At 47.2% G+C, this 26,507-nt stretch overlaps 1 protein-coding gene across 7 annotated transcripts in view; it reads left to right on the top strand.

Moving 5' to 3' along the window:
• The window catches only part of MAST2 (microtubule associated serine/threonine kinase 2), a 165,331-nt gene that overhangs the window by 9,744 nt on the left and 129,080 nt on the right, over nucleotides 1-26,507 (top strand). For all 7 annotated transcript variants that reach the window (XM_081948304.1, XM_081948302.1, XM_081948301.1 and 4 more), the window contains exons 2-3: nucleotides 13,189-13,336; nucleotides 18,515-18,657. In XM_081948304.1, the coding sequence (XP_081804430.1) occupies nucleotides 13,189-13,336; nucleotides 18,515-18,657 (291 nt within the window). The remainder of the gene's footprint in view (nucleotides 1-13,188; nucleotides 13,337-18,514; nucleotides 18,658-26,507) is intronic.

The raw sequence follows: 26,507 nt of genomic DNA, 5'->3' as shown, positions 1-26,507 counted from the left end.
TGTTTTATTAAGTACCAGCAAGGCAACTGGGCGGACCTCCTAGCACAAGCTGAGCTTGCTTATAATCACAATATACCTCCAGCCAAATGACACCATTCATGGCTAACTATGACTTCCATCCCCAATTTTTTCCACTGACCTCACCAGCTTCTTCTGTTCCAGCCTCAGATCAGCTCTTGTAGGAACTATGAGCAATTTATTGAGTTCTCCAAGCTCATTTACAGAAGACCAAGGATGATTATAATCACTTTGCTGATTGTCATTGCCAAGCAGACCCACTGATAGCCCTGGGAAACTTAGCACTTTTTTATCCATCACCTGTCAAAGAAATTGGATCAGTGAAAGCTGTCATCAACCCAGTTCCTTTATGACTAAAGTTACTTTCCAGTTTCTGTGTTCATCCTGTATTTTATCATTCTTTGCTGGTTCCTGCTGTACTTTCCAACCCTCATTGCTCCTTCATACTGACCACTGCCAATTGCGGTTGAATGGAATCTGAATCTGAAGTAGATTACATCTAAGACTCCTGGCTCCATTGGGAGTTCTGGTATCTGATGGACTGGAAGTTTTATGGACCAGGGAAGCATTCTTGGGAAGATATCAATAATGTTCATGTTCCCTGCCTCACATACCCGTTCCATTGATGGTATCCATGATAGTTTCATGGCCAGCTCAGACTTGGAGGATGAAGAGTATCATCAGCTTAAAAGAATTCAGTTGAAAGTTGCCTCACAACCAGAAGAGGTGGTTATCACTGGTCTCAGAAGACAAAGGGAGAGCTAACAGCTCCCTCCAATGCAAGGACCCGCAGTGAGAAGAGGAGAGCTAAACAAAAGCAATCAGCAAGACTACTGGCCAGAAAGGAATTGCCCCATCAGAGGAATAAATCAGGGTCATGCCACCCCTATATAAGGGGAGCCATGTGCCTCACAGATCTGTTCATGACTCTCCATTTACCTTATCATCAGGTTCCTCAACTCCTTAGCTGTCTTCTCGTTTGTTCAAACTTTTTGCCATTAGAGTTTTGCTTGAAAATCTTAGTAAAGATAAAAGACTTGCCTATAAGATGTAGGAAAGATAAAGGATTTGCCTGTGTGTTTGTGATTTTTGTGGACCAGAATAGGGCTGCTCCAGCTCCAGTCGCTTTTACCACCCTGCACTCTGGCCCCTATCATCTTGCACTCCATCCCCCTGGCTGATTTTTTGCCATCTCCTTATTCCCATTGTTGATAAGGTGTGTCCAGTGTGGTCCTTCATGATGAGGCCATCTTCCCCAGGTTTTGTGAGGAAATTGCTGTGCACAGCCTAGGGTAGAAAGTCTTATGTAGCCACAGCTGCCTTGCAAATGCTCAGGCCAGGCATGCCTCATCAACAAGATCAGGAAAAAGGTCAGCTAAAATGGCAGCATCATTGTAACTCTGAATGGCCACTGAATAAGTGGTCATAAGTCAAGTACTCCTGTAACAAGAATGTAAAGAGAGTGTCTTGGTGATGTGAGCAAAATAACTTTTAAAGTCCTATATACTCACATTATTGCCTTATCCTTGTGTAATTCAGTTTGTTTCTTTGCAACATAACCTCTCCTTGTTGTGTCTCTTCTTGTGCTCTGCTGCATACATATGTTGGTGTAAATGTCTGTGTCTCTGTCTGTATACATCAGGGTCCACGTGAGGATCTGTGAATATATTTAATATTCTGCATTTACGATTTGTTTCATTTGAAAAGCCTCAGCAATTTTTACGCCATACATAACACAAGGCCTCACTTATTTTGATAATGTGTCATCCCTGTATTTATTAAAAGTATATATGTCCCTTAGACCCCATTGTCTAGAAGTTACACAACTATGATGCATACCATAAATATTGACATTGGAAGAGGTACTATGTGGGGGGGGGGGTGAACTTCAAGAAGCAGGGTTAGCAGAACAATATAAAATAATATCAGGACATTTCAGTTTAGTTTAATTTAAATTAAATAATATGGTCAGTAGTCTTAATCCCATGTCTTCAATATTTTTATTCTTCTACTATTTTAAAGATTACAATTTGCTGGTAACTTTTCAGAAGAATATGAGTTACACATGCAAGATTTTTAGAGAATGTATCTCAGGTTTTAGATTCTTTTGTGGTATATAGGAGTCACTAATAACATGTAAAAAGATTGGAAATTAATGCATTGGCATAGAAAATGAAAGCTTTGTGACAAATGAAAACAAAAGGTATTTCAGATGAGGAAATGGCTTCTCCAAATCTTTGTCATTCAGTTTTACTTCCTATGACAGTGATGGCGAACCTATGGCACGCGTGCCACAGGTGGCATGCAGAGCCATTTGTCAGGGCATGCGAGGCGCTGCCCTGTCAGCTGGCCAGTGTGCATGGGCGTGCGCTGGCCAGCTGAGTTCACCCTTTTTTAAAGCCATTTTTATAGAGCCTGGGGAGGGCGAAAACAGCCTCCCCCGCCCCCCCGGATGCCCTCTGGAGGCGTCAGGGAAGCCTCCGGACAGTCCCCGAAGCCTTCGAGACGCTTAAAACGACCCTCCGAGCAAACCGGAAGTGCCTTCCGGTTTGTTCAGAGGGTTGTTTTGAGCGCTCCGAAGGCATCAGGGAAGCCTCCTGATGGTCCCTGAAGTATGTTCTTCCAAATAACAGCAAATTAACTTAAAATAATTTAAAACCAATTTTACATCATAGGACAGCAATGGCGAACCTTTTTTGGCTCGCGTGCCATAAGTGGGGGGAGCGCAGGGGGGTCGTGTGCAGGCATGCCACACCCATAATGCAATGCGCGACCCCCAGTGCACATGCACGCACTGCAGGCACTCCCCCCCCATTTTTACATGCTTTTTTCGCCCTCCCCAGGCTCCAGAGGCTTTATAGGAGCTTGGGGAGGGTGAAAACAGCCTCCCCCGCCCCCCCGGATGCCTTCCGGAGGCATCAGGAAAGCCTCCGGACGGTCCTTGAAGCCTTTGGAGTGCTCAAAACGATCCTCCGAGCAAACCGGAAGTGACTGTAGGCATTTTTATTTTTTCATCAGAGATAATATTTGAAATACACAGGACACAGGTTTGGTGAGTTCACCTTGTACATGGATTGTTAAATTCTAGCAGTTATAAAGAATTTGATATTAGGTATTATTTGCCAACTCTATGTACAGTATTACATTTGAAGTGAAAGCTAAACCTGCTGTGTAAAATTGATTTCCATAGAAAATGGCAGAGACAAAAAGCTGGTGGTTTCAGATAGCTTGTCTGAATAGAACGGATTTAAACAATTCCATGGCACTTATCAATGTTTGTAGGTGTCTCCAAACAGTGGTATCTGTTGCCATAAAGGATATTTTATATTTTATAGCACGTGCACGCTTTGGGCACTTGGTCCGGAAAGGGCTAGCCATCACTTATCTATGTCATTCTATTCGAATTTACCCTTCTGGGTCCTATACTAGTGCAGTTCCTAGGTAGGGGAGAGGTGGGGATAATTCTTAGTGATAACTTTAAGGCAATAGGCTTTGAGTGTGCATATGTGATGGTTGCAAGGACAAATTAAGGAATTTCCTCATGTTTTTCTGCCTCGCTACATGTGTAAATCATGAGTCAGAGCTAAAACTCCCTCAGAAAACTCACAGTTGAATGGAGGTCATGAACTCTCAGGTTTTCCCAGAGATCCTGCCCCTCATAAACTAAAAATAAAAGTACTCCAGCATAAAAGACAGGGACACCAGGTTTTTCCAATCCAGGTCTGCAATAAAATCCAGGAACCTATGAAGAGAATCTGTCATGTATCCAGATTGGGTTAACCTTGTCCTCTCATTGATTGGACTGAGTCAGATAAGCTCTTTGGGAACGCCCACTGGTCACAAGGTGCTACCCAGTTATCGACTCAGTCCACTCACTGGACGGTTGACCTTTCTGGATCTCCAGCAAATTTCTAGAATTTAAAGGAAAAAAGACTTGGACCCGCGAATTTTGCCTCCTAGCACCGCGCTTTAGCCTCCCATCTGCAAGAAGGACTGCCGCAAGCCCTCTGGGGTGGCAAACTGCCTTGGCCACTGAGTGAGACCGGAGTCACTCAGTGAGGACCTTTGCCGGGCAAGCAAGGAAGAGGGCACAGGCCTCCTGGAGGCAAGCCCTGCCGCGGAGGTTCTTCAAGTGCAGGAGCGCTCCGCCGCTCCCCTCAGGGTCGAGCGGTGAACCGCGGCTTTCCCAAGCGCCGCGGAGCGCACACACTACCTCCATGTGGCCAGACGATCGCAGGGAAGCCGAAGAAGAAATCCCTGGCCATAGCGGCATTGGAAAGAGGCAGGAGGCAGGAATCCAGCAGCAAGGGTGCGTGACAGCTCTGGAAAGCCCCAGCAGCTAGGTGAGCACTTTTAAAAGTCGTGCCCTTTCTTCTAAGCCGCACGGTGCCATTTTGAAGCCAGGAGGACCCACGTGGTCCAAGATGGCGGTGCCCAGCAGCTCCGAGGAAGGAGGAAGCCAGGCAGCTGCAAATCCAGCCAGCAGCCCCACTGGAGGGGCAGAAGAGCATCCACCCAGGTCAGTGGCCTTCCCAGAGACTGCCCATAAGAAGGGGGGAGGAAAGGCTAAATCTAAACAGAAGCACCTCTTCCCCAGGGCAGATCCAAAGGAAGGGGGGGTCACAAGCCTTCCAAGTCTCCTTCCAAGTACGAGAGGCGAAGGCATCAGACCTTGGAAAGGCTCTGCAAGAAGGCAAACGGCCACAAGAGCACCCCAGGCATGGGCACAGAGGGGCAGGCTCCAGGGACTCCCTCCCCCATTGGAGCCACAGAGGAGAACCCAGCCATGCAAGCTAGGATCCCTATAGACACCTCTGGCCTTTGGGGCCCTGCTCAGGGGGGGCAATCCCCCTCCCTTTCTATAGTGGGAGCAGTCCTGCCCACAGGATCTCCAGGCCTGGGCATTCCTCCGGCACAGGGAGGCATGGGACAGCCCCCTCCCATAGGAGCACCCAATTTCCAGGAGATGATGATGAGGGCCTTTCAGCAATGCATGGCAGCGGCATTCCAACAGCCACAGCAGGCCCCTCCTTCCCCTCCCAGGGCCCGGGACTATCTGGATATCCAGGAGGAAGACCTTCAGATCCAGGATCGCTCTCCAGCCCCCCAAAGCCTTGGGGATGACAAAAAGGATGGAGTAGTGCCCCTGACCCTGTTGCTCTGGGAGCACGGGCTGATTGGCCCTAATCTCCAACAGGTATTGGATGGCTTCCTGCATCAGCAACCTCCGGGTCTGGTTGTTAGAGACTGGACATATCTGGAAGAAACTCGGGGGGTTGGAAAGAAACTCTAGCGAAAGGCCATGCCTGATGGTATCCTGCACCCACTTATCGGAGGAGGAGAGGTCCCAGCAGTTGGCGAAGTACGCCAAGCGCCCCCCGAAGGGAGGAGAGCTGGACCTAGACTTAGTTTTTACGGAAGGAGCACCCCCCTCCGCCTCCTCCGCCCCCTCGAAAGGGGCGCTTTTGCTGCCTTCCTCTCTGTTGCCTGTCTGGGTATCTCTGCCTGGCAGAGAATCCCCCCTGGTACTGCCTGTTCCCTGAGGACCCCACCTCTGATCCCCTAAAGGAGTCTTACAGGGGGGGGTCTCTGGAGCACCCAGACTCCCAATGGCTCCAGCTGACTGCCTGGCGCTTGAGCGGAGCATCCTGAGGAAAGACCTCTTCTCCCCCAGGGTGATAGAAACCATCCAGGCCACCCGCAGACCCTCTGCGGAGCGCATCTATAGCGCCACATGGCGTGCGTTCTCCTCATGGTGCAGCTCCCGGGGGCACTATCCCATCCAGACCACGGTGCCACAGGACTTGGAATTTCTCCAGGCGGGCCTGGACAGGGGGCTGGCTCCCAACACGATCAGGAGGCAGGTTTCAGCCATTTCATCAATTCTCCTGTGTGGCAGGAACCAGAGCTTGACTCACCACCCCATGGTCAAGCAATTCCTTAAGGGGGCTTCCAATCTCAAACTGCCCACGGTATATAGGTACTCGTCCTGGGATTTACACAGGGTACTGGATGCTCTGACAGGTGCTCTGTTTGAGCCTTTAAGTACTGTTTCCCTTAAGTTCCTGACCCTTAAGGTGGACTTCCTGGTGGCTATCACCTCCGCCAGAAGGATTCCAAACTGCAAGCGCTGTCCACCAGGGAGGATCTCTGTGTGTTCCACCAGGACAGAGTGGTGTTGCGGTTGGATCCGTCCTTCATCCCCAAGGTGTGTACCTGCTTCCATCGAGCACAGGAACTGATCTTGCCCAACTTAATTAATTAATAATAATTTATTAAATTTCTAGACTGCCCCCTCTCCCCGGAGGGACTCGGGGCGGTGTACAGGAATAAATTTAAAAACATACAAACAAACATATACATAGCTAAAAATCAAATTAAACAACCCCTGTACGAATTTATAAAAATTAAAAACATTAAAAACAGACCCTAAAACCAATCCTAAAAATTTAGAAATAAAACTGAGGTGGGAAAGATGGAATTAGGCCAAGCTGGCTAGCTGGAATAGGTGGGTTTTAAGTTTCTGACGGAAGGAGCGGAGATCCGTAGTCATTCTAATGTCGGGGGGAAGGTCATTCCAGAGGGTTGGGCCCATCACAGAGAAGGCCCTTCCCCTAGGCGTCGCCCGCTGGCACAGCCTAGTGGACGGCACCCGGAGGAGTCCCTCTCTGTGTGAGCGAATCGGCCGAAGGGATGTATGGGGCAGGATACGATCCCGCAAATAACTAGGTCCTGTGCCATGGAGCGCCTTAAAAATGATGGTCAACACCTTGAAACGCACCCGAAAAGCCACAGGCAGCCAGTGTAGCCTGCGCAGGAGAGGTGTTACGTGGGAGTAGCCAGAGACTCCCGAGACTGCCCGCGCGGCCGCATTCTGAACCAGCTGCAGCCTTCAGGTGCATCTCAAGGGGAGCCCCATGTAGAGAGTGTTACAGTAGTCAGGCCGGGACATCACAAGCGCATGAGTGACTGTGCGAAGGGCGCTCCGGTCCAATAGGGGACGCAATTGGCGCACCAGGCGAACCTGGTGGAACGCCCCTCTGGCCACGGCTGTCACATGGTCATCCATGGACAGCCGGGTATCCAAAAGGACGCCCAAATTGTGTACCCGATCCACGGGGGCCAGATGTTCACCCCCAATGGCCAGTGATGGAGTAAGCTGGTTGAACCGGGGCGCCGGTAGCCACAGCCACTCAGTCTTGGACGGGTTGAGCTTGAGTCTGTTACTTCCCATCCAGATCCGTACGGCTTCCAGACACCGGGACATCACTTCGATAGCATCGTTGGGGTGGTTTGGGGTAGAGATGTACAGCTGGGTATCATCCGCGTACAGATGGTAATCTACCCCAAACCCACGAATGATCTCGGCCAGCGGCTTCATATATGTATTGAACAGGAGAGGCGAGAGGACCGACCCTTGTGGCACCCCACAAGAGAGCAGCCTCGAGGTCGACCTCTGCCCCCTGCCAATACAAATTGCACTCGGCCAGAGAGGTAGGAGGAGAACCACCACAAAACGGTGCCCCTCACCCCCAACCCCTCCAATTGATGCAATAGGATACCATGGTCGATGGTATCGAAAGCCGCCGAGAGGTCTAATAGGACCAGGATGGAGGAACAACCCCCATCTCTGGCCCTCCAGAGATCATCCACCAACGCGACCAATGCTGTCTCCGTGCTGTGGCCGGACCGGAAACCAGACTGGCGCGGGTCCAGATAATCATTTTCCTCCAAGTGGCGCGGAAACTGTTGTGCTACCACACTCTCTACAGCCTTCGCCAGAAAGCAAAGGTTGGAGACGGGACGGTAGTTGGCTAACAGAGCTGGGTCCAGGGAAGGCTTCTTGAGCAAGAAGCCTTCTTGCTTCTTGCTCACCACCGCCTCTTTCAGGACGGTCGGCAAGAGCCCCTCTCTCAAAGAAGCGTTGACTAACTCCTGGAGCCAGCCTCGTGTGACCTCCCAGGATGCCAGTACAAGCCAGGAGGGACACGGGTCCAATAAACATGTGGTGGCTCGCAGTCGCCTACGCAACCTGTCCATATCTTCTGTCCAGACCCTTCTCACCCGTTAGAGAAGAAGTGGCACACTCTGGGCATAAGGAGGGCTCTGAGGATTTACCTCAGGAGAACCAGGCCAAGCAGGAAATCCAAAGCCCTGTTCGTTTCCTTCCAGCTGGGGACTTTGGGAAAAAAGGTGACCTCCACAACCATAGGCAGGTGGTTGCGATCCTGCATTGCACTGCCCATCAGTCACAGGGCCTGTCCACGCCAGGTCGTATCAGTGCTCATTCCACGCGGAGCGCAGCCACTTCTATGGCTTATGCCACGCAGGCTTCCTTGGCCGAAATCTGCAGGGGCAGCCACGTACTATAAACTGGACTCCTTTGCTTCGGCAGAGGCCTCTTTCAGCCGCAGGATGTTGCAAGCGGCCCATAGGGCAGGGGCCACGCCTCACCAGGCATGAGTTGGGGGGGGCATGTGCCTCAGGAGTCTCCCTCCCTAGGGACGTGTAGGCTTTGGTACGTCCCAGGCTGGATACTTCTCCCCCTCACTATGGAGAAAGGGCGTTGGTACTTACCTGATACACCTCTTCTCATAGTGGGGGAGGAGTATCCAGCCCCTCCCTGACAATGTTATGTTGATGAAATGTTATGTTGATGGTTTATAAGTTTATGTTGTTTGATACAATAAAAGATAATATATGGATTAAGAAGTCTGGAGTGAATGGTGCAACGAGCCGGATAGTGTTCTTCACCGATAACTGGGTAGCACCTGGTGACCAGTGGGCGTTCCCAAAGATCTTATCTGACTCAGCCCAATCAATGAGAGGACAAGGTTAATCCAGTCTGGATACACCTCCCCCCACTATGAGAAGAGGCGTATCAGGTAAGTACCAACGCCCTTTTTCGGAGTATAAGATGCACCTTTTTCCTTCAAAAAAGAGGCTGAAAATCTGGTTGCGTCTTATACACTGAATACAAAAATTTTTTGCCCCCGAAACCCTGCCCACTTCACCGAAATGGCCGTGCAGGGCATGGATAACCTCTAGGAAGCTTTTAGAGAGCTCCTGGGGGCTGGGGAGGGCAGAAATAATTGCCTTTTTGTGCTCAATTTTACTCCCCCACTCCAGCTCCTAGGAGCACTCTATAAGCTTCCTAAATACTATCCATGCCCCTTTTTTTTGCAAAAAATGGGCCATTTTTTGCTCGTTTTTGCCCCCCCCCAAGCACTCTGCAAGCCCCCTAAACACTATCCATGCCTTTTTTTGGAAAAAAAAACAGGCCCGTTTTTGTGAAAAACAGGCCATTTTTGGGAGGTTTGCAGAGTGCAAAAACTTTTTTTTTAATTTGCCTCTTCAAAACCTTGGTGTATCTTATACTCCGGTGCGTCTTATACTCCAAAAAATACAGTAGGTTTCTTTCTTTTTAAATGGATTGAAGGGGCCCCATCCAGTGGAAGTCAAATTTGTGATTTGAAGATTTTTCAGTCTTAATAAATAGTACCGTGTTTCCCCGAAAATACGCCAGGGGCTTATTTTATTTTGACCCACGAAATATGGCCTTGGGTTTATTATCGGGGGTGGGTGGGGTGGGGGTCTTATTTGCGCCAGCCGAGTGAGTGGCCGGCACTGCTCTGATGTGTCCTGTTACCGCCCTGCGTCGGGCTGGGCTTTCTTTGCGAGGGGGACAATCTGGGGAGTGAGAGAGTTAGGAAGCCGGGGCTGGCGTGGGGCTGTTTCTCCAGTCAAGCGTCTGATTCATCCCCAGGGGTGAGCGTTTTGCCTCCTCTCTGCCCCGGCTTGGAAGCTGCAGAGGAAGCCTGCCATGCCCGGCGAGGGGGGGAGAAGAGACGACAAGAGAAGGCAGGTCTCGCTCCACACCTCTCACTTCTCCTCCACCCCACCTGCCACCCCTCTCGCTAAAGAGACGGTGGAGAAGGGAAGCAGCCTGGATTCTGTTAGCATTGGGGCGGGGTGGGAGGAGTTGGGCTGCGACATACGCGTCCTACCCAAGACTTGCAGCTCCGTCGTGTTTCTCGCTGTTTTGTCCAGGGAGGCACCCTGTAAAAAAAAATCTCGCGAGTTCAACTTCCCTGGACAAAACAGCAAGGAACACAACGGAGCTGCAAGTCTCGGGCAGGACGCATGTCTCGCAGCCCAACTCCTCCCACCCCGCCCCAATGCTAACAGAATCCAGGCTGCTTCCTTTCCCCACCATCTTTTTAGCGAGACGGGTGGCAGGTGGGGTGGGGGAGAAGCGAGAGGTGTGGAGCGAGATGTGCTCCTCTTGCTGTCACTTCTCCCTCCCCTCCCCGGGCATAGCAGGCTTCCTCTGCAGCTTCCAAGCCAGGGCAGAGAGATGACGAAGGGTGAAACGTTCACCCCTGGGGATGAATCAGATGCTTCACTGGAGAAACGGACACACGCCAGCCCAGGCTTTCTAAATCTCTTGCTCCCCAGATTGTCCGCCTTGCAAAGAAAGCCCAACCCGATGCAAACGCCGCCTCCAGCCACCTCTTCATCCTGGTAAAACTACGTTTTTAAAGGATGATCTGCGGGCGGGGGGGGGATTTCCTGCACATTGGCAGTGGCGTCTCCTCACAGGGCTTCTCCCGATGTCCCAGGGGTGAAGCAACATCCCATAAAGGAAGGCATGGAAATCCATACAACTGGGGATGTCAGAAGAAGCCTTGTGAGAAGACGCTGCTGCCAACCTGCAGGAAATCTCCTCCCCCTCCTCCTTCAGATAGTCTTGTGGGCTGGCCGGAGAAGTCTTCAATGAAATTCGCTCTGTCTGTGCCTCTGCAGGCAGCAGTATCTCCTCACAGTTCTCATTCTTCCTTCTCTTTGGCCGATTCTCATATATTTTCAAGCAAAACACTGCCAAGAGAGGGAAGTATCTCTTCTCCCTTCCTTGCCAAACTTTGAGTGTAGACGTAACGTTTCACAAAGCTCCTTAATCCGCAGCTGTTGGCTCCCTCGCTTTGTGTTTTTTATACACATACCGACATACCCACCCTTCCTGGGAATGCCGTTTCCCACTCCCAAGATTCTGTTTCCAAGGAAAGAAGAGCGCTGGGGCCGCACTGGACTTTCCCCCCTGCCCTGACTCCTGTCAGCCTCAACTTTGCTCCTGAAACCCTGCGGGCCACTTCTCTGCTTGAGCTCAGCCGAAGGGGGGGTTGAGGGCAAGGGTGAGATGAAGCTGATTGCTTCCCCTTTGCCTCCTCTCCCAAAAGCAGTCTCGGGCGGAGCGACTTTTGCAGCAGGAGACTCAAGCCGGCCTTCTGAAGGGTACTGTAGCAGCAGCTATCCACAATTTTTTTACCCTTATTTTGTCCCGATCCACGTGGCTCACTGGGCCACGTGGGTCGGGACGAAATAATGATTTAAAAATTGTGGATAGCTGCTGCTACAGTACCCTTCGGAAGGCCGGGGCGAGGAGCGTCGGGTGCATTATTGGCCTCCTGCTGCTTTTGTGGCCGTAATCGATGGCAAAGGCAGCCGCACCTGCCGGAGGCCACGGCCTGAGCAGCACCCGCAAATCAGCTGTTTTTTGAATGGAAGCCGGATCAGCTCAACTGATCCGATTAAAGAGCCGAGAAGCGCTGAGGTGACTAGGGAAGGGCTTCCTTCTGTACTTGCCATTGGCACCCTTTCACTTGGGCTTATTTTCGGGGAAGGGCGTATATTTACACCCACCTCAAAAACCAGGCAAAAACCAGGCGTGGGCTTATTAGCAGGACATGTCGTATTTTCGGGGAAACACGGTAAATAGAAAAGTAAATAGTAAAGAAAAAAAGTAACTTCCAAAGTGGCTAAACAGATGAGATTTAACTGAAGTTTGAGTCCCCAAAAAAGGCTACTGTCAGCCTCTGTTTTGCTATTTGCTTTCGGCTGCCATTGAAACAGCCTGGTATTTGGGAGGGGAAGTTTTAATGCAGAAGAGATTGTAAAAAGGGAGTTTTGGTCTCACAGTTTACTGCGCATGCTGGAGATTAGCGCTTGGTGTCGGTCAAGGCCAGCCGTCCTGCATACCAACCTGATGATGCTCCTTGAAGATGGAACTCACATGACACCTAAGGGTTTTACAGATTGGACAGTGGGATGAGGGTTACCAGGGGGAGGGGGTTGGTCACGTATTGATATGTATGATTTAGCGCGCTTTTGCCTCAGATCTTGCTTTGCTTAGCTGCTATCTTTTCATAACCAGTAAAAGTATTCTTAATTCTGCAAAATGGAGTTAAGTGGTTTCTTTCTTGGTTGCTGAGGGAGGCCAGCTCTACAGCTACATTAATGGTTGAGAGCATGATGGAGTCTTGTGACTCCCAGTTGATCATAAACAACTGTATGTTTCTGCCATCGACTCACCTGAAACAACTGTCTGAAGTGCCTATGGGTAATCTCAAAATCTCATTTTCATCTGGAGAAAATTTTCAGCAGTCTGAATCCTATATTCAACTGCCTTTCAACTGTAATGTCACCCATGGTTTATGGAATATCAGTTTGCCATTTCCCACCAGAACTGATTCCAGGAAGGGGATTTTCCTAACCCTTTTTACTCAGGATTCAAATCATGGTAAGACACAGAAACTGTGCTGTCACAAGATCTAAAAAGGAACCTGGGATGAAGCGCATTACTCTTTTGGGATTTTTCAGTGGCCTTTGATACCTTTGACCATGATATCAATCTGGACTTCCTGCAGTGTGGGATAACACAAGTCTAACTTATAATCAGCTAAAATCTAATAAAAACATTAAAATTCCAAGCCGGTTAAGGGTCAAAAGCAACACATTTGAAGTGCCTAGAAAAATATTGAGAACCAGTGTAAGATTTATTAAACCTGAGTGTAATGATGTCCCAATATTATGCACTAGTATAGCCTAATTGGTATATTTTACATCATTTGAAATTTCCAATACTTTTCATGGATGCTTATGTATTGTATATTAACTCTCTTTTGCATGACAGTAAAACAGAATTTAAGAATGGCAGCATTTTTCATTTAGTATTGCTTGATACACTAGCTGTAGTTAAAATTATTAAAGTAGTTTTGTGTTAATACATTTCTTATCTATTTCTATGTGGGAATCCAAACAGTACAAGTCCTCATGAACTTTTGTAGAATTTTTGTAAAAAAATTCTATTTATTTTTTTGCCTTTTTTTCTAGGATGTCGTAACAGAATCCATTTCTTTGCGCTGCCGAAAATTCAGCAATCCTGACATCTTTTCATCTAGCGGAAAAAGTAAACTCCAGCGACAACTGAGCCAAGATGACTGCAAGCTGCGAAGAGGTAGTTTAGCCAGCTCTTTATCAGGTAATTTAGTGCAATTATATAATAGCTTGATTTTAAACTTTGACCAGTATAAAGTAAAGATGCAGAGACAATGAAATTAAGAACTATAACTTAAAATTATATATTTAAAATCTGTCAGAACAATGATAGAATTAAAATTATTTTATTCAGCATATATCAAATTACAAATATAGTAGCAATATAATATTGCATGATTAAACCATTTTCAGATATACAAATGTAGTTTCATATCACAAGTAAAGATTTGTTGATAACTTGTGTGATGTCCCTGGAAAAGGCATGAAGGCCACACAGCCAGCTGAGAGTTCAAACTCCCCTTTAATGCTCCAATTTTCCCCAAATGCTCCCACGTTTTTGGCAAGTCTCAGAGCAAAGCATGCACTTACATACAGTAGCCTCTGGCTTTGTGCATTCCAGCAAAGCAAAGGAATAGGGAAATGAGTCCAGGAAGCAAGGAACAAACAATGAGTTCACTAAACAAGGAAGAAGCAAGCAGTCCTGCAAACTCCAAATGTCTGCAACAGCACACAGAACTCTACAAATTCAGTGTTTGTTCCCGACAAATGCCCGTTCCCACAGCATCTTCTTAAATCTCAGTCCCCAGGTGTGCTTTGTGAAGAGGGGCGGGGCATTCTCTTCCCAAGTCATCAGGTCAGCTGTTTCCGTCTTCTCTCTACTCTCCTGCTCGGAGATGAGGAGGGGGCGGTCCTTGCTCATTGCCTGAGCTCTGTCACTCCTCATTTCCACTGTTTGCCCTCCCTCAGTCATCCTTCCCCCTTTCCTCCCTACTAACAAGCCGTCCCAATCATGAGGTGGCCCTGGGCTGCCTTGTCCTCCTGCTCACCACATTTCTTCGAAGCCAATGAAGCCGACCCTTTGTTCTCCATAGTGAGGGGGAGGAGTATCCAGGATGGGAGTTGACCTTGTCCTCTCTTGATTGGACTGAGTCAAATAAGCTCTTTGGGCCACGCCCTGGCCACCAGGTACTACCCAGTTATAGACTCAGTCCGTCAACGGACGACTGTGGTCATCCTGAGATCCTGAAGAAAATTAAATAAATATCAATTTACTGCAGACTCAATTGCAATTGCCTCTATGCTGCCTGAGCAATCACTAGAGGATGAACAAATCCCTGGCGGGGGTAGAAAACAGCAACCGCTAAGGCAGTGCGCAGCCCATGTCATACAGCGAGACCCAGGGCTCTAAGTGAGGACTCTCACCGGAAAGCAGGCAAGCAAGCTCCGCAGAAGCCTCTGCAGTGAGGAACATCCGAGGAGGCTCTAAAGGTACCGGAGCGCTCCGTCACTCCCTTCAAGGGTTGAACGACGAGCTGTGGCGTTTTAAAGGGCCGCAGAGCACCTGCACCTACAGGCGATTGCTGAAAATACATGGGGAGCCAGAGCGGCTCGAAAAGAGCAGCGGAGGGTAGGGGGACGCGAGAGAGAGCCCCAGCGGCAGCGGAAGCCATGCGGCAGCCTGCAAAAGCGCAAGCCACTTCCACGTGCTCCCAGGAACTTTTTGAATATGGAGCCGGGCGCCATTTTGAAACCATGTGGTCCAAGATGGCAGCCCCCAGCAGCTCTGAGGATGCCGGCAGGACTCAAGCACCCAGACCTGCAACTAGCAACCTCATCAGAGGCACTGAGGAGCCCTTAAGCAGGTCAGAGACCCTCTCAGAGGCTTCAGCCAGGGGCGGGGGAGGCAGGCAAAGTCCAAAAAGAAGCACATCTCCACCAGGGGGGCCAAGGAAACAGGCTGTGGATCCAAACCTACCAAGCCTAACTCCAAGTACGAAAAGCAGAGGCACCAAGCATTGGAGCGCATCTGCCACAAAGCAGCAGTAAAAAGGCACCCCCTGGCCGGGAACCTGAGGAGAGACCATCTGGGCTGCCTTCCTCCAGCAGGCCTGCAGAGGGGGAGCCCTCCTACAGGTGAGGATCCCCTTTGATACCTTGGGCATCTGGGGAGTGCTCAGGGATGGCAATCACCTCCATGTGCACCAGCAACTGGGCCATCACCTCAGGTCTCCCCCCGCCACACTTGTGGGCATGGGGACTGGACAGCCAACCTCATCAGGGTTTCCAAACTTCCAGAATATGATGATGCAGGCCTTTCAGCAATGTATGGCAGCGGCTTTTCAACAGCCACAGGTGCAGCCTCAGGTGGCATCCTGGCCAGGGGTCCCTGAGGGGCTCGAGCCCCAGGAGGAGGACCCTCCAAGTCCCCAGGCCTCATCTCAGGAAGACAGCGACTCGGAATCCAAAGAGGGCAATATCAGCGAGGACAAACCTTCAAAAGATGAAGGTATGCCTCCTCCTAAACCTATCTTTTCCGGATTGTTCCAGCCCTCCCTGTATAAATCTCTGCTGTTGATGGCCAAGGCAGCTGCCAAACTTGGCAACAGACCAGCAGAAACACAGATGCACTCCCAGGGCTTCTCAGCTGAGAACATCTTTGAAGAGCAGCCCATCGAGGCCGACACGGTGCCCACACCCAAGTCCTTTCTGGATTGGTCAAGTGGCAATGGACATCTCCCACGGCAGGCCCCATGCCCACCTCTACGGACAAGACCTTTTTCAACGTGGACAATGACATGGCACAGGTGCTGTCGCAACCCGCCATTGATGCAACTGTTACAGCCCTGCATACACCTACCAACATGCCCAGGGAACCAGAGGATGCTCTGAAACCGGAAGACAAAAAGGCTGATCTCACGTTACAGAGGAGCCACCAAGTGGCAGCCTAGGCAGTGAAAGCAGCTACCACTGCCCCCTTCTTCAACCGGTCTTCTCTTCTGTGGCTACAGGATCTCCAGCAGCGGATCCCCATTTCGGATGTTAGGCCACACTAAGACATCAACAAGCTGGTGGCTGCCATCCAATTTTCTTCAGATGCCACCTTAGCTGCAGCCAGATCTGCCTCTAGAGCAATCACCTTTTCCGTGGCATCTTGCAGGTTGCTCTGGCTGCGGCAATGGCACGCGGACCTGCGCCACAGTGGCACCTGGCATCAGCCCCATTCACGGGGGACGCCCTCTTTGGAGCAGCTCTTGATCCCTTCCTGGTAGAGAACAAGGACAGGTGGAAGGTGCTTCCCACAGCCCCGAAGAAGAACAGCTTCAGGGCGGCTTCATACCCCAGACGCTTCTACCCTCGGGGACAAGACTTTGGGTCTTCCTTCCGGGGTCAGGATTCCTTCCGGGGGTCAGATTTTGGGTACTCAGGCCCCAGGCAGTACCAGGGAGGTTTCCATTCCAGGCAGAGATTCCCAGATAGACAGCAGAAGGGCAGACAGCAGAAGTGGCCCTTTCGAGGGGGTGGAGGTGGCAGCGGCGGGCGCTCCTTCTGCAAAAACTAGATCTAGACCTAGCCGCCCCCCCATTGGGGGTCGCTTGGCGTACTTCGCCGACCGCTGGGACCTATCTCAAACAACTCGACCCACAGGTTGTTAATGCAGGAGGCCATCCAACACCTCTTGGACATCAGAGCTATCCAACCAGTACCTCTAGAGCAATTAGACCAGGGATATTATTCCATTCTGTTTGTGATCCCCAAGTCCTTGGGCGCTTGGAGAGCAATTCTTGATTTGAAACGCCTGAACCGATTCATATGCTATCGGAGGTTTAAGATGCATTCACTGCATTCCATCTTGAAGGGGGTTAGGCAGGGAAATTTCCTCACCTCCATAGACTTCATGAAGGCCTACCTGCATATACCTATAACCCCAGAACACCGTCAATATCTCAGGTTCTGCTACCTAGGGCACCACTTTCAGTATAGTGCCTTACCTTTCGGGCTGTCTTTAGCCCCTCGAGTTTTCACTAAGGTAATGGCAGCATAGGCAGCACACCTGAGGCAGGTACCGGTGCGAATTCAATGTTATTTAGATGACCTGCTGTTACAGTCATCCTCCTTTAAGGGTGCCCTACAGGATCTCAGCATTACTACGTCAATCCTGAGAGATCACGTTTTTTCGGTGAACCTCACCAAAAGTCACCTTCATCCCTCCACTAGTCTGATCCATCTAGGAGCCCTGATAGATACAGAGGCAGGCATGGTCTCTCTATCATCAGAAAGACAGCTCTCTCTTAGGCAGCTAGCCGCCCAGGTAGCCAGGGAGCGTAGGGTGTCCTTAGCCAATCTGTCCAAGTTGCTAGGCACCATGGTGTCCGACATTGGCATCGTTCCTTGAGCTCGGTTCCACACCAGAGACCTCCAATGGTTCCTTTTGCCTTTCCAGTGAAGGCGCATGAACTGCTCCCAGATCAAAGTCCTTCTACCAACAGAGGTAGCCCGCTCACTGATTTGGTGGACGTCCCCAGCAATAACCAAGGGTGAAGTCTTCAGAACGCTAGACCAGGTGACAGTAACAACGGACACCAGCCAGTTCAGATAGGGCGCCCATCTGCGAGCTCAGGTGGCACAGGGACAATGGAGCCGGGCGGAACTGACTCACAACATAAACTGGTTGGAGCTCAGGGCGGTCCGCCGAGCCTTGCTGCAGTTTCATCACTCTGTCAGAGGCAACCATATTCTAGTCCTCACGGACATCATCACCACCAAGGTGCACATAAACAGGCAGGGGGGGACCAAATCAAAGGCCCTCATGCTGGAGGCCAAAAGACTGGGGCGTTGGGCCGAAAGACATCTTCTTTCTTTGACTGCAGAACATATAGGAGGGGTGGACAACACCAGAGCTGACTGGCTCAACTGGACTGAGGTGGACAATTCGGAGTGGAAACTGCAGCCAACAATATTCGAAGAGGTGGCAAAGGGCTTTGGGCGCCTGGAGATCGACCTGTTCGCCACTCCCCTCAACGCTCAGCTCCCAAGGTTTTACTCCAGGTACCAGACACAGGGGGCGGAGGGGGTAGACGCTCTCCGCTGCCCATGGCCTCAGGGGCTCCTCCAATGAAGCCAACCCTTTGATCTCTTTCGGCTCCAGCTCTGGCTCATCCTCCACCACTGATTTAGGCTTTGACTGGGGCATGACACCTTGGCTGCATCTTTTAAATATATGCGATCAAGAGCTCTTTTTGTAAAAATTCTTATCCAGGGCCAATATGATTTAAGACATTTGTGTTAAAATTGTTACTTTAAGCTCATTCATTGTATTCTATAATTGAACTGTTACAAATTTATGAATAAACAACTAAAATGGATTTTTTTTTCTTTAAAGGAAAGCAGTTACTTCCATTATCCACAAGTATGCATAGTGGAGTGGCACACACATTCGGACAGCCATCTGGGGAATCATCAAACCTGGTCCGCATGAGAAATCAATCACTAGGACAATCTGCTCCATCACTTACAGCTGGTTTGGTATGTTTCAATATATTTTTGGACAATTTTATTAAAGCAGGTTATGGAGAAAAAAGGCCATAGCTTCTCTATAGATTTTTTTAAGCATTCCAATGACTTGTAATGTTTTGATTTTGAAGTTATTCTTCATATTTTAGAATATATTTGTAAAAAATATAGGGCAAAAGGAGGCTAACTGTATTTTATTAGTCATGATGAGCACCGTTTCTACTTTTTCCTGAAGTATTTAAAAAAAATTACCTTGGACTTTGAACTTGGATTAAACTGTTTGGCAACTGAGAGTTTTAGTACAGTGTCTGTACTTTGGCCTTTATATGTGAATTAGTCCCCTTCCTGATATGTGTACACTTTATGCTTATTTACCTAAGACTTTGGAGAACTGAGTTTGTTTGTCATTCATATAGAGAGTTCTCAATTTCTGAGTAGTTGTTTAACCATTTGAAATTATGAATGCTTGGAAAGGTGCTTTATGATCAGTAAATCTCTTCTGGTTGCCTCTGGGTCATGTAATCATGATCTGAGTTTTTGGCAACTTGTTTGCCAGCACCCTATGCTCATGATCGCCATTTGCAATTTTCTCTTCTCCCTGGTCAGCAGGGAAGATTACAAACTACTGTCACCTGACAAAGGATTTCCCTCCCTTCCACCTCCTTGTGTTGGTGGAATCCTCAATGGGCTGCAGGAACAAGCTGGGATCTTCAGATCTGAGCTTGGTTTCTCCAGCCCAGTGCAGGAGTTCCCTTCCTCGCCCTGGAAGCCGCTTGCTTTCCTGCAGGTTGTCAAGTGCCCTGCAGTTTATTAAATGTCCTGCAAGTTATTAGTAACTACGCAAGTTGTTAAGTGGACAAAGTGAAAGAACTGGCTGCCGAAGGAGAATAGGCAGTTCTTTCTCTTCGTCAACTTAATAACCCACACAGTTTCAGTGACCACAATTGGGAGAGTTGGGATTGTGATTGCTGAGTGACATAGTCACATGGACGTCTCGCTTAAAATCTGCTTCACTAAACGACTGAGACTCTGGTCCTAGTTGTAGTTGTATGTTGAAAACTACCTGTAATGTAGGCCTTCTGATTTCCAACCTATAATTATGGGGAAATAAGAATATTTGGCATATAGCCATAATGCATTCCTCAGCTTGGGATCCCTAATTTCATTATGGCCCCTATAAACTTCAAAAGGTATTAAAACTATTGTGAGATTGTACTAATTTTAATGTACTCTGTGGAGTTGTTTAATGTATTCTCTCTGGTTCAGAAAAATACAAATTCTTCAGTTTACTTCTTCAGTTTACTGAAGAATTTCCTCATTAGTGTACTGAATGTGTCCATCCAATTGAATAATGCACATCTCAGTGAAGGCTGAAGTTCTTCATTATTTTTAGTTGAACTGTTTAAGATGATGCAATTCATTTGACTAAAACAAGATATTGAATTATAAAATTGAAAATAGAACATGAATTTTGTTTTGTTTTGTCTGTTCATTGTAAAATCCCATTGATTTTAAAAATCCAAAATCATATTTAAATGTTTATGAATAATTGTGACTGTCTAAAGAGGGTACCTCATTTTTTCTGGAACTTACATAGCAGTTTCATTGTGGTAGGTTAAGCTAAGAGAGAGTGAGTAGCTTAAGTTATCAAATCAAACTGAAGGCCTTGGCCTCCAAACCAAATCTAAACCCTAAACACTGCATTACATTGTTTTGTGACATCTTAAACTTGTCAAATTTGTACTACAAGAAGCTTGTATTCTGCTATCCACTTACTAGATTTAAGCTCTCCTAAAACAAATGGCACATCTTAGCAAATGTATGTGCAATAGCAGAGGAAAATTGTAAAGTATCATAATAGTTGTTTGTTCATGGCAATTGTGATGCATATCTATTAATTTTGTGCATGTATGCATTGCAAAATGTTATAAGGTACATCTTCAAGGTATGGAGGCCACAATTTTTTTTACACATGGTATGAACTTCATGCTAGTGGTGCCATCTACTGGGCAACATATACCTTTCAAAAAATCAGGAGAATACTTAAAAAGAATTTTAAAAATAGGGTAATCTTAAGTAAAGGCTTTTTGTTATAGCTGATACTGCAGGAAAATCACATTAGTTAATATGGGCAGTCCTTGACTTATGACCACAATTGATCCCAACATTTCTGTTGCTAAGTGAGACATTTGTTAAGGGAGTTTTTGCCCCATTTTATGACCTTTCTTGCCACAGTTGTTAAGAATCACTGCAGTTAGTCACATGATGGTTAAGTGAATCTGGATTCCCCATTGTCTTTGCTTGCCGGAAATTTGCAAAAGGGGATTGCATGACCCCCGACTTGCACACATCATAAATATGAGCCAGTTGTCAATCATTTGAATTTTGATCAAATGACCATGAAGATGGTGCAACAGATATAAATGTGATTAAGTAATTAATTATAGTAATTAATTTATTTACTAAAATTATTTGCCACCCATCTCATTGTCACATGATTTTGAACAGCTTGCAATCCACTAAAACTGTATTATAAAAGATTAAAACAGTAACAATAAATACATTAAATTTAAGAAATAGCTAAGATAGGGGGGGATATAGAACAGAATTGAGGTGGGAACGTCCATTTAATCGAGCAACCACCTCTAGGATCACACAACCCTATCCGTGCCACAGGCCAACCTTTATGGAAGGCCAAGAAGTTGAGACAGATCCTAAGGGGTAGGATATTCCAGGGGGGATAGCTGCCAGGGTGCAAAAAAACCTTCTCCTTGCTAGGAATCTTCATTAAAAATAACAAGAACAATCAAACAGACATGCCTTGTTTAATTATTGATATGGTCTGTATTATTCGAATGAGTACTCAAATGAACATTTGTTTTTTACAAATTAAAATATAACATGAAATTTATATTTGTCTAGAATCTGTAAACTGTATGATAAAAATTTTTTTAGAGTAAAATTAAATTTTAATCTGGATTTAATAAGGATTTTTAATCTGGTATAACTTCAATGCAAAATTGCAAGGCTGCAGAACTGCATTCTTATCCTTGTTTTGCTTAGGTCTTCTATGAACTCATTAATCTGCTTCATGATGTTTCACAAGTGGAAAGAATACAATTTACATTTATTTGAACCTTTTTAAAATGTGGCTTATGACAGCTGTAAAAGGCTTAATTATGGTTGAGGCTAGACCATGGCTTTGACTTTTTAATTTTTGGTAAAATATTATATTGTCCCCCAGTAGGATTAACTTCCCATAATGTGCTTGATAATTTTCAGCTAAACGTACATAGGCAGGCACTTAGAAAAAAATTAAGCCTGTTTGGTTTTTTTTACTCTTATTTTTGTAATCTCCTAGTGATATGGCATGCTAAACAGACTTTCAGATAGCAAATAATAATTGTATATATTGATAGTATATATAAAAGATTTGAGGTAAATGTCACATATAAGCTATATAGGAGGTTTTTTTAACCTTTTCAAGCTACAGTTTCCTGAATAAACTTGTGATTTTTGAAATATTGTAGAGAACAGTATTCGTATTGGTCTATTTCAATGTTCAGTGGAGTATATTTCTCTCCATTGGTGAGGGACTTTTCCCATGTGAAAGGGAGAATTTGAAACCATGTGTTGTGGTCTCTTGTATTGTTCGTTTTACTGTAAATAACTGCCCACATTGCTGCCATTGCCTTTTAGTGAATGGGCCAAGTAAGTCTGATAATTGTTATATTTGCTCATGTCTGCAGATCTGGCTGATCTGAAGCCATCAATTACTGTCAGAATGGCAGAATTCTGCCTTGCTGTTTGCAGAGTTAGGCATATGTTGATTCAGGGGTTTAATTGTTACATATTTAGATAATTATGCCAGCTGTTTTAGGCAGCTGGATAGTGTTCATTTTGATACTCATGCCAGTTGGTCCAGTTCAGTGTTTATTGTGTTTTATCAGTTGCAGCACTGTACTGTGCCTTCATAATATGTCAGAATATTAAGATAAAGGTGTTATTCGAATTAATGATTCATCATTTAGTGAATATTTAAAATTATGATAGATCTCTCTCACACACACCCTCCCAAGCTAGTTGTAACCCATTTTTGAAGTTCCTATATCAGTTCCCTACACGTCGCTTGCTAACTGTCCTGCATTTATGGCTGCTTGCAGTGTCCTACAACTATGTGACCATGATTAGCAATTGTTTTGCTGGAAATATTTTTCTTAACATGCCTAATTCTCCCTTTCATGGACTACATTGGGCAGAAACACATTTTGTAATTAGTGATTTTTATTCTTTTAACAAGCTTTTCTTGTAGGATCACATATTGTCCTCTACCTTCCTACTCGGATTTGCACATTTAAAAATTTTCCTATTATTAAAGAAGTTTGTCATTCTATTAGACTAACAACTTTTCCTCATTTATCTATAACCTAGCAATGATTAATTAAATCTGTTTTCCTTGTCAAACAGAACTATCTTGGTCTTCAATATATTTGTTTCTCTCTTGTTTTATTGTACTATATCAGCTAGCTAACATTTGCTATAAAATATTCCAGTTCCCATCTCCTTGCTTATATATACATGCATTAATATTCTTTACCTACACCTGCGCCTAATGTCATCGCAATCATTCCCTATAAATTTATCTATGTGCATTAACTAACTAAACATTGCACAAAATTATTTCTTGCTTACTGCTGACCTGTTTCCTAAGCATTCTATTTATTTTCACATATGCTTTACTTTATATTTTACACTACCATCATTGCATTCAGAAATCAACCTTTAAGACAGTTGTAGGTTCTGGATCCTATTGCAACCGGTATGGTGCAACAGGCCGTGTCCCCCCCCACATCACCGCACGCAGCATGTGCGCACACATGCGAGCACGTGAATGCATACTTACCACCCACAATGCCTCCACAACGCTCCAGCTGGTTGGCAGAGCATTGCACAGGTGCCGTATGCTGCATGTACGGAGGCCCCAAAAATCTCAAATACTGGTAAGGAGCGCAGGGAGGCGGAACGGTACCTGGTGCTCCCGGCAGGGACCGGTACGCCTGTACCGGGGCATACCAGTCGTAACCCACCACTGCTTTAAGAACATATTCATACAAACCATATCATAAATCAGTCCCATTTATTCTCCATTGAGGTGGAGATGGCATCCAGATATGGGTTGACTTCGTCTGCTCGCTGATTGGACTGAGTCTGTCAAAGCTGTTAGGATACACCCTTGCTTTCTAGGGATTCCCAGCTTTCGACTCAGTCCTTCAGTAAGGACAGACATGTCATCTCTTGCTCCCGACAACTTATTTGCCACTTTCTACAAATTCTGAACTTTATTACTGTTTCATCTTGAATTTGTGAGTAATCCCCTTGGCCAGTAATAGAAACTTCAGCTGGCTCAGCGGCTAGAGCCTAGGCTCCAGCTGCTGGACTTCTGACAGCCAGAGCCAGGCAAGAAGATGGCATGATCGCTGGCATTGCCAACTCCACCAAAGAGAGGCTTGGTCAGGGGCTGCACTTTAACAAGGACAATTGATTGCGCCATTTCATAGAGCTCCATGCTCTCTTTGTAGCCTCATACTAATTTGACACGCTTTAGGTTTTCAGAGCTTCAGTGCTCTCTCAGAGTTTGTAGGAAAGCTGCTGGCGCACTGGGCGTTGTGGGGAAGAGCTTCGTGCTCTTCAGTTTGCAAGTAAAATCCCAACAATACTCAAACCGCAAGGACTGCACCTCCATAGGAAGAAGCTTCGTGCCTCGCACAGAGGTGATTCGCACAGCGGTCACAGATCGAAGCATGGGTGCAATCTGCAATGTCAATCACAGAGCTCCCCCCTTATCGGCAATAACGAAGCCTAATGGAGCAGACCGCGATTGCTAGATAGTTGTTTAGAAGGCTCAAATAGCCTGTCTTTAGACGTGAGCGTCTCTAGAGCTGCAGCCAGCTGCTTGCTTCAAAAAAAGGGTGCGAAACGGCCATTTCACAGGAGAGAGCAGCCTGTCTGTCAGTAAATCTAAAATGGATGGCGCAGCAGCAGCCGGTTTCAATGAAGGAGGCTCTGACAGAGGCAGGGACCTGGAGATCACAGAGTTAATGGTCGTTTCCCCTGTGCCTCCATTATTGTCCTTTGCATCTACAAGGCACAAACAAAGCTCTAAGGCTGTTTCCAAACTAGGGAAATCCAAGAAAGGCTCTAAAACAGCCTCCAAATTCAAAAAAGGAGGGAGAAGACTTTGAATCACCTGTGCTCCAAAGCTAGCAGCCAAAAGGCTCAAGGCATCCATGTTAGAGGGGACTCAGGGCAATCTCATTGCAGGCACACTTTGTCACTAGGGGGAGCTGAAGAGCAAATTTCTCCCCCAAGTCTTGTTTTCCCTATTACCACCTCTGATCTATGGGGATTGGTGCCTGATTTGCACAGTTCAGCTGCCATAGTAGATCAGCCTCAGTCCTCAGGCAGGGGTCTCTAGAAGCCACGTTCACACCAACAGCTGCAGGCCTTCGTCCAGAATTGCAGACAAACCCAATGGTACTGCCAGACTTCCAGGATATTATTGCAAATGCCATAAAGCAAGGCATTACGGCTGGGCTTCAGCACCAGTCTAGCCATGCATCCTTAGCAGAGCCTGAATTACACCTGGAGAGCACAGGTGCCTTACCAGACTTTGGGGCACACTCACTACCCATTCGCAGTGCAGCCAATCTCCCCCTTCTGTGTGTGAGAGAGAGAGAGATCAGGGATACAGACTTATCAGAGGATGAAGGCATGATTTCGGAACAGCCTGCCTTCTCCGGATTGTTCCAACCGCCCCTCTTCAAATCTCTTCTCTTCAAGGCCAAGTTCTCAGCGAATCTAGGGGCCAAGGTAGCTGCAACCACTCCGAAGGCACCATCTGCTTCAGCTGAACCACTCTTTTCAGAGCACACCACAGAAGCAGAGACTATCCTAGGCTTTTTGTGGATGTAGTTCAAAGGCAGTGGGCCTCTCCTACTTCAGGTCCTATGCTGACCTCTGCTGATAGGCATTTTTACAATGTGGCTCCTGAGCTAGTCCAATCACTTCAATTGCCTACCATGCACACTCTGGTTGCGGCGCTCTATACCTCTGACAACATGCCGGGGGTACCCAAAGAAGCCTTAAAACCAGATGACAGATGGGCAGAGTTAACTCTGCAGCAAAGCCATCAAGCGGCGGCTTGGGCGGTCCAGGCATCCACAACGGCTTCCTTCTTCAATAGGGCCTCATTGCTTTGGCTGCGTCAACTGCAGGAGAGGATTTCAGTGACCAATTCCAGGGCACACCAAGATATCAACAAACTGGTGGCAGTGATCCAGTTTTTGGCTGACGCCATCCTCAACTCCGCCATATTTGCGTACAAATCTATGGCCTCATCAGTTGCGACGTGACACTTGGCAGGCCGATGTTCGACACAAGTGGTGCCTAGCATCAGCCCCTTTCAAAAGGAGGGGGCTAGTTTTGAGAATCCCTAGATCCCATTCTTGTGGAGACCAGGGACAAGAGAAAGATCTTGCCATCAGCCACCAGAAGGAGCCTCGCCTTAACTTGAGAGGTCCTGCCATTCGAGCCCAGACTACGGACCTGCAAATTTCAGGCCACAGGGGGTTACATCTGTAGGCCACAGGGGGGTTACATCTCTAGGCAACAGCAACAGATGGACCGACCATCTAGAGGTAGACAGTCTAAGCAGCCCTTTCACAGCAGAGGGGGTTGGTTCTTCCATTGCCTCTAATGTAAAGTACCCTAATGATGCCTACTTCATAATAAGCGACCCAATATTGTAATACAAAAAGCAGTGATTTATTAACAGCTTCATTAGGCATTCTTCATTAGGCATT

The sequence above is a fragment of the Natrix helvetica genome, assembly GCF_964273705.1.
Source record: "Natrix helvetica genome assembly, chromosome: 3".
Taxonomy (NCBI): Eukaryota; Metazoa; Chordata; class Lepidosauria; order Squamata; family Natricidae; genus Natrix; species Natrix helvetica.
Note: the sequence above shows the minus strand (reverse complement) of the source record. Positions and strands in the feature narration are given on the sequence as shown.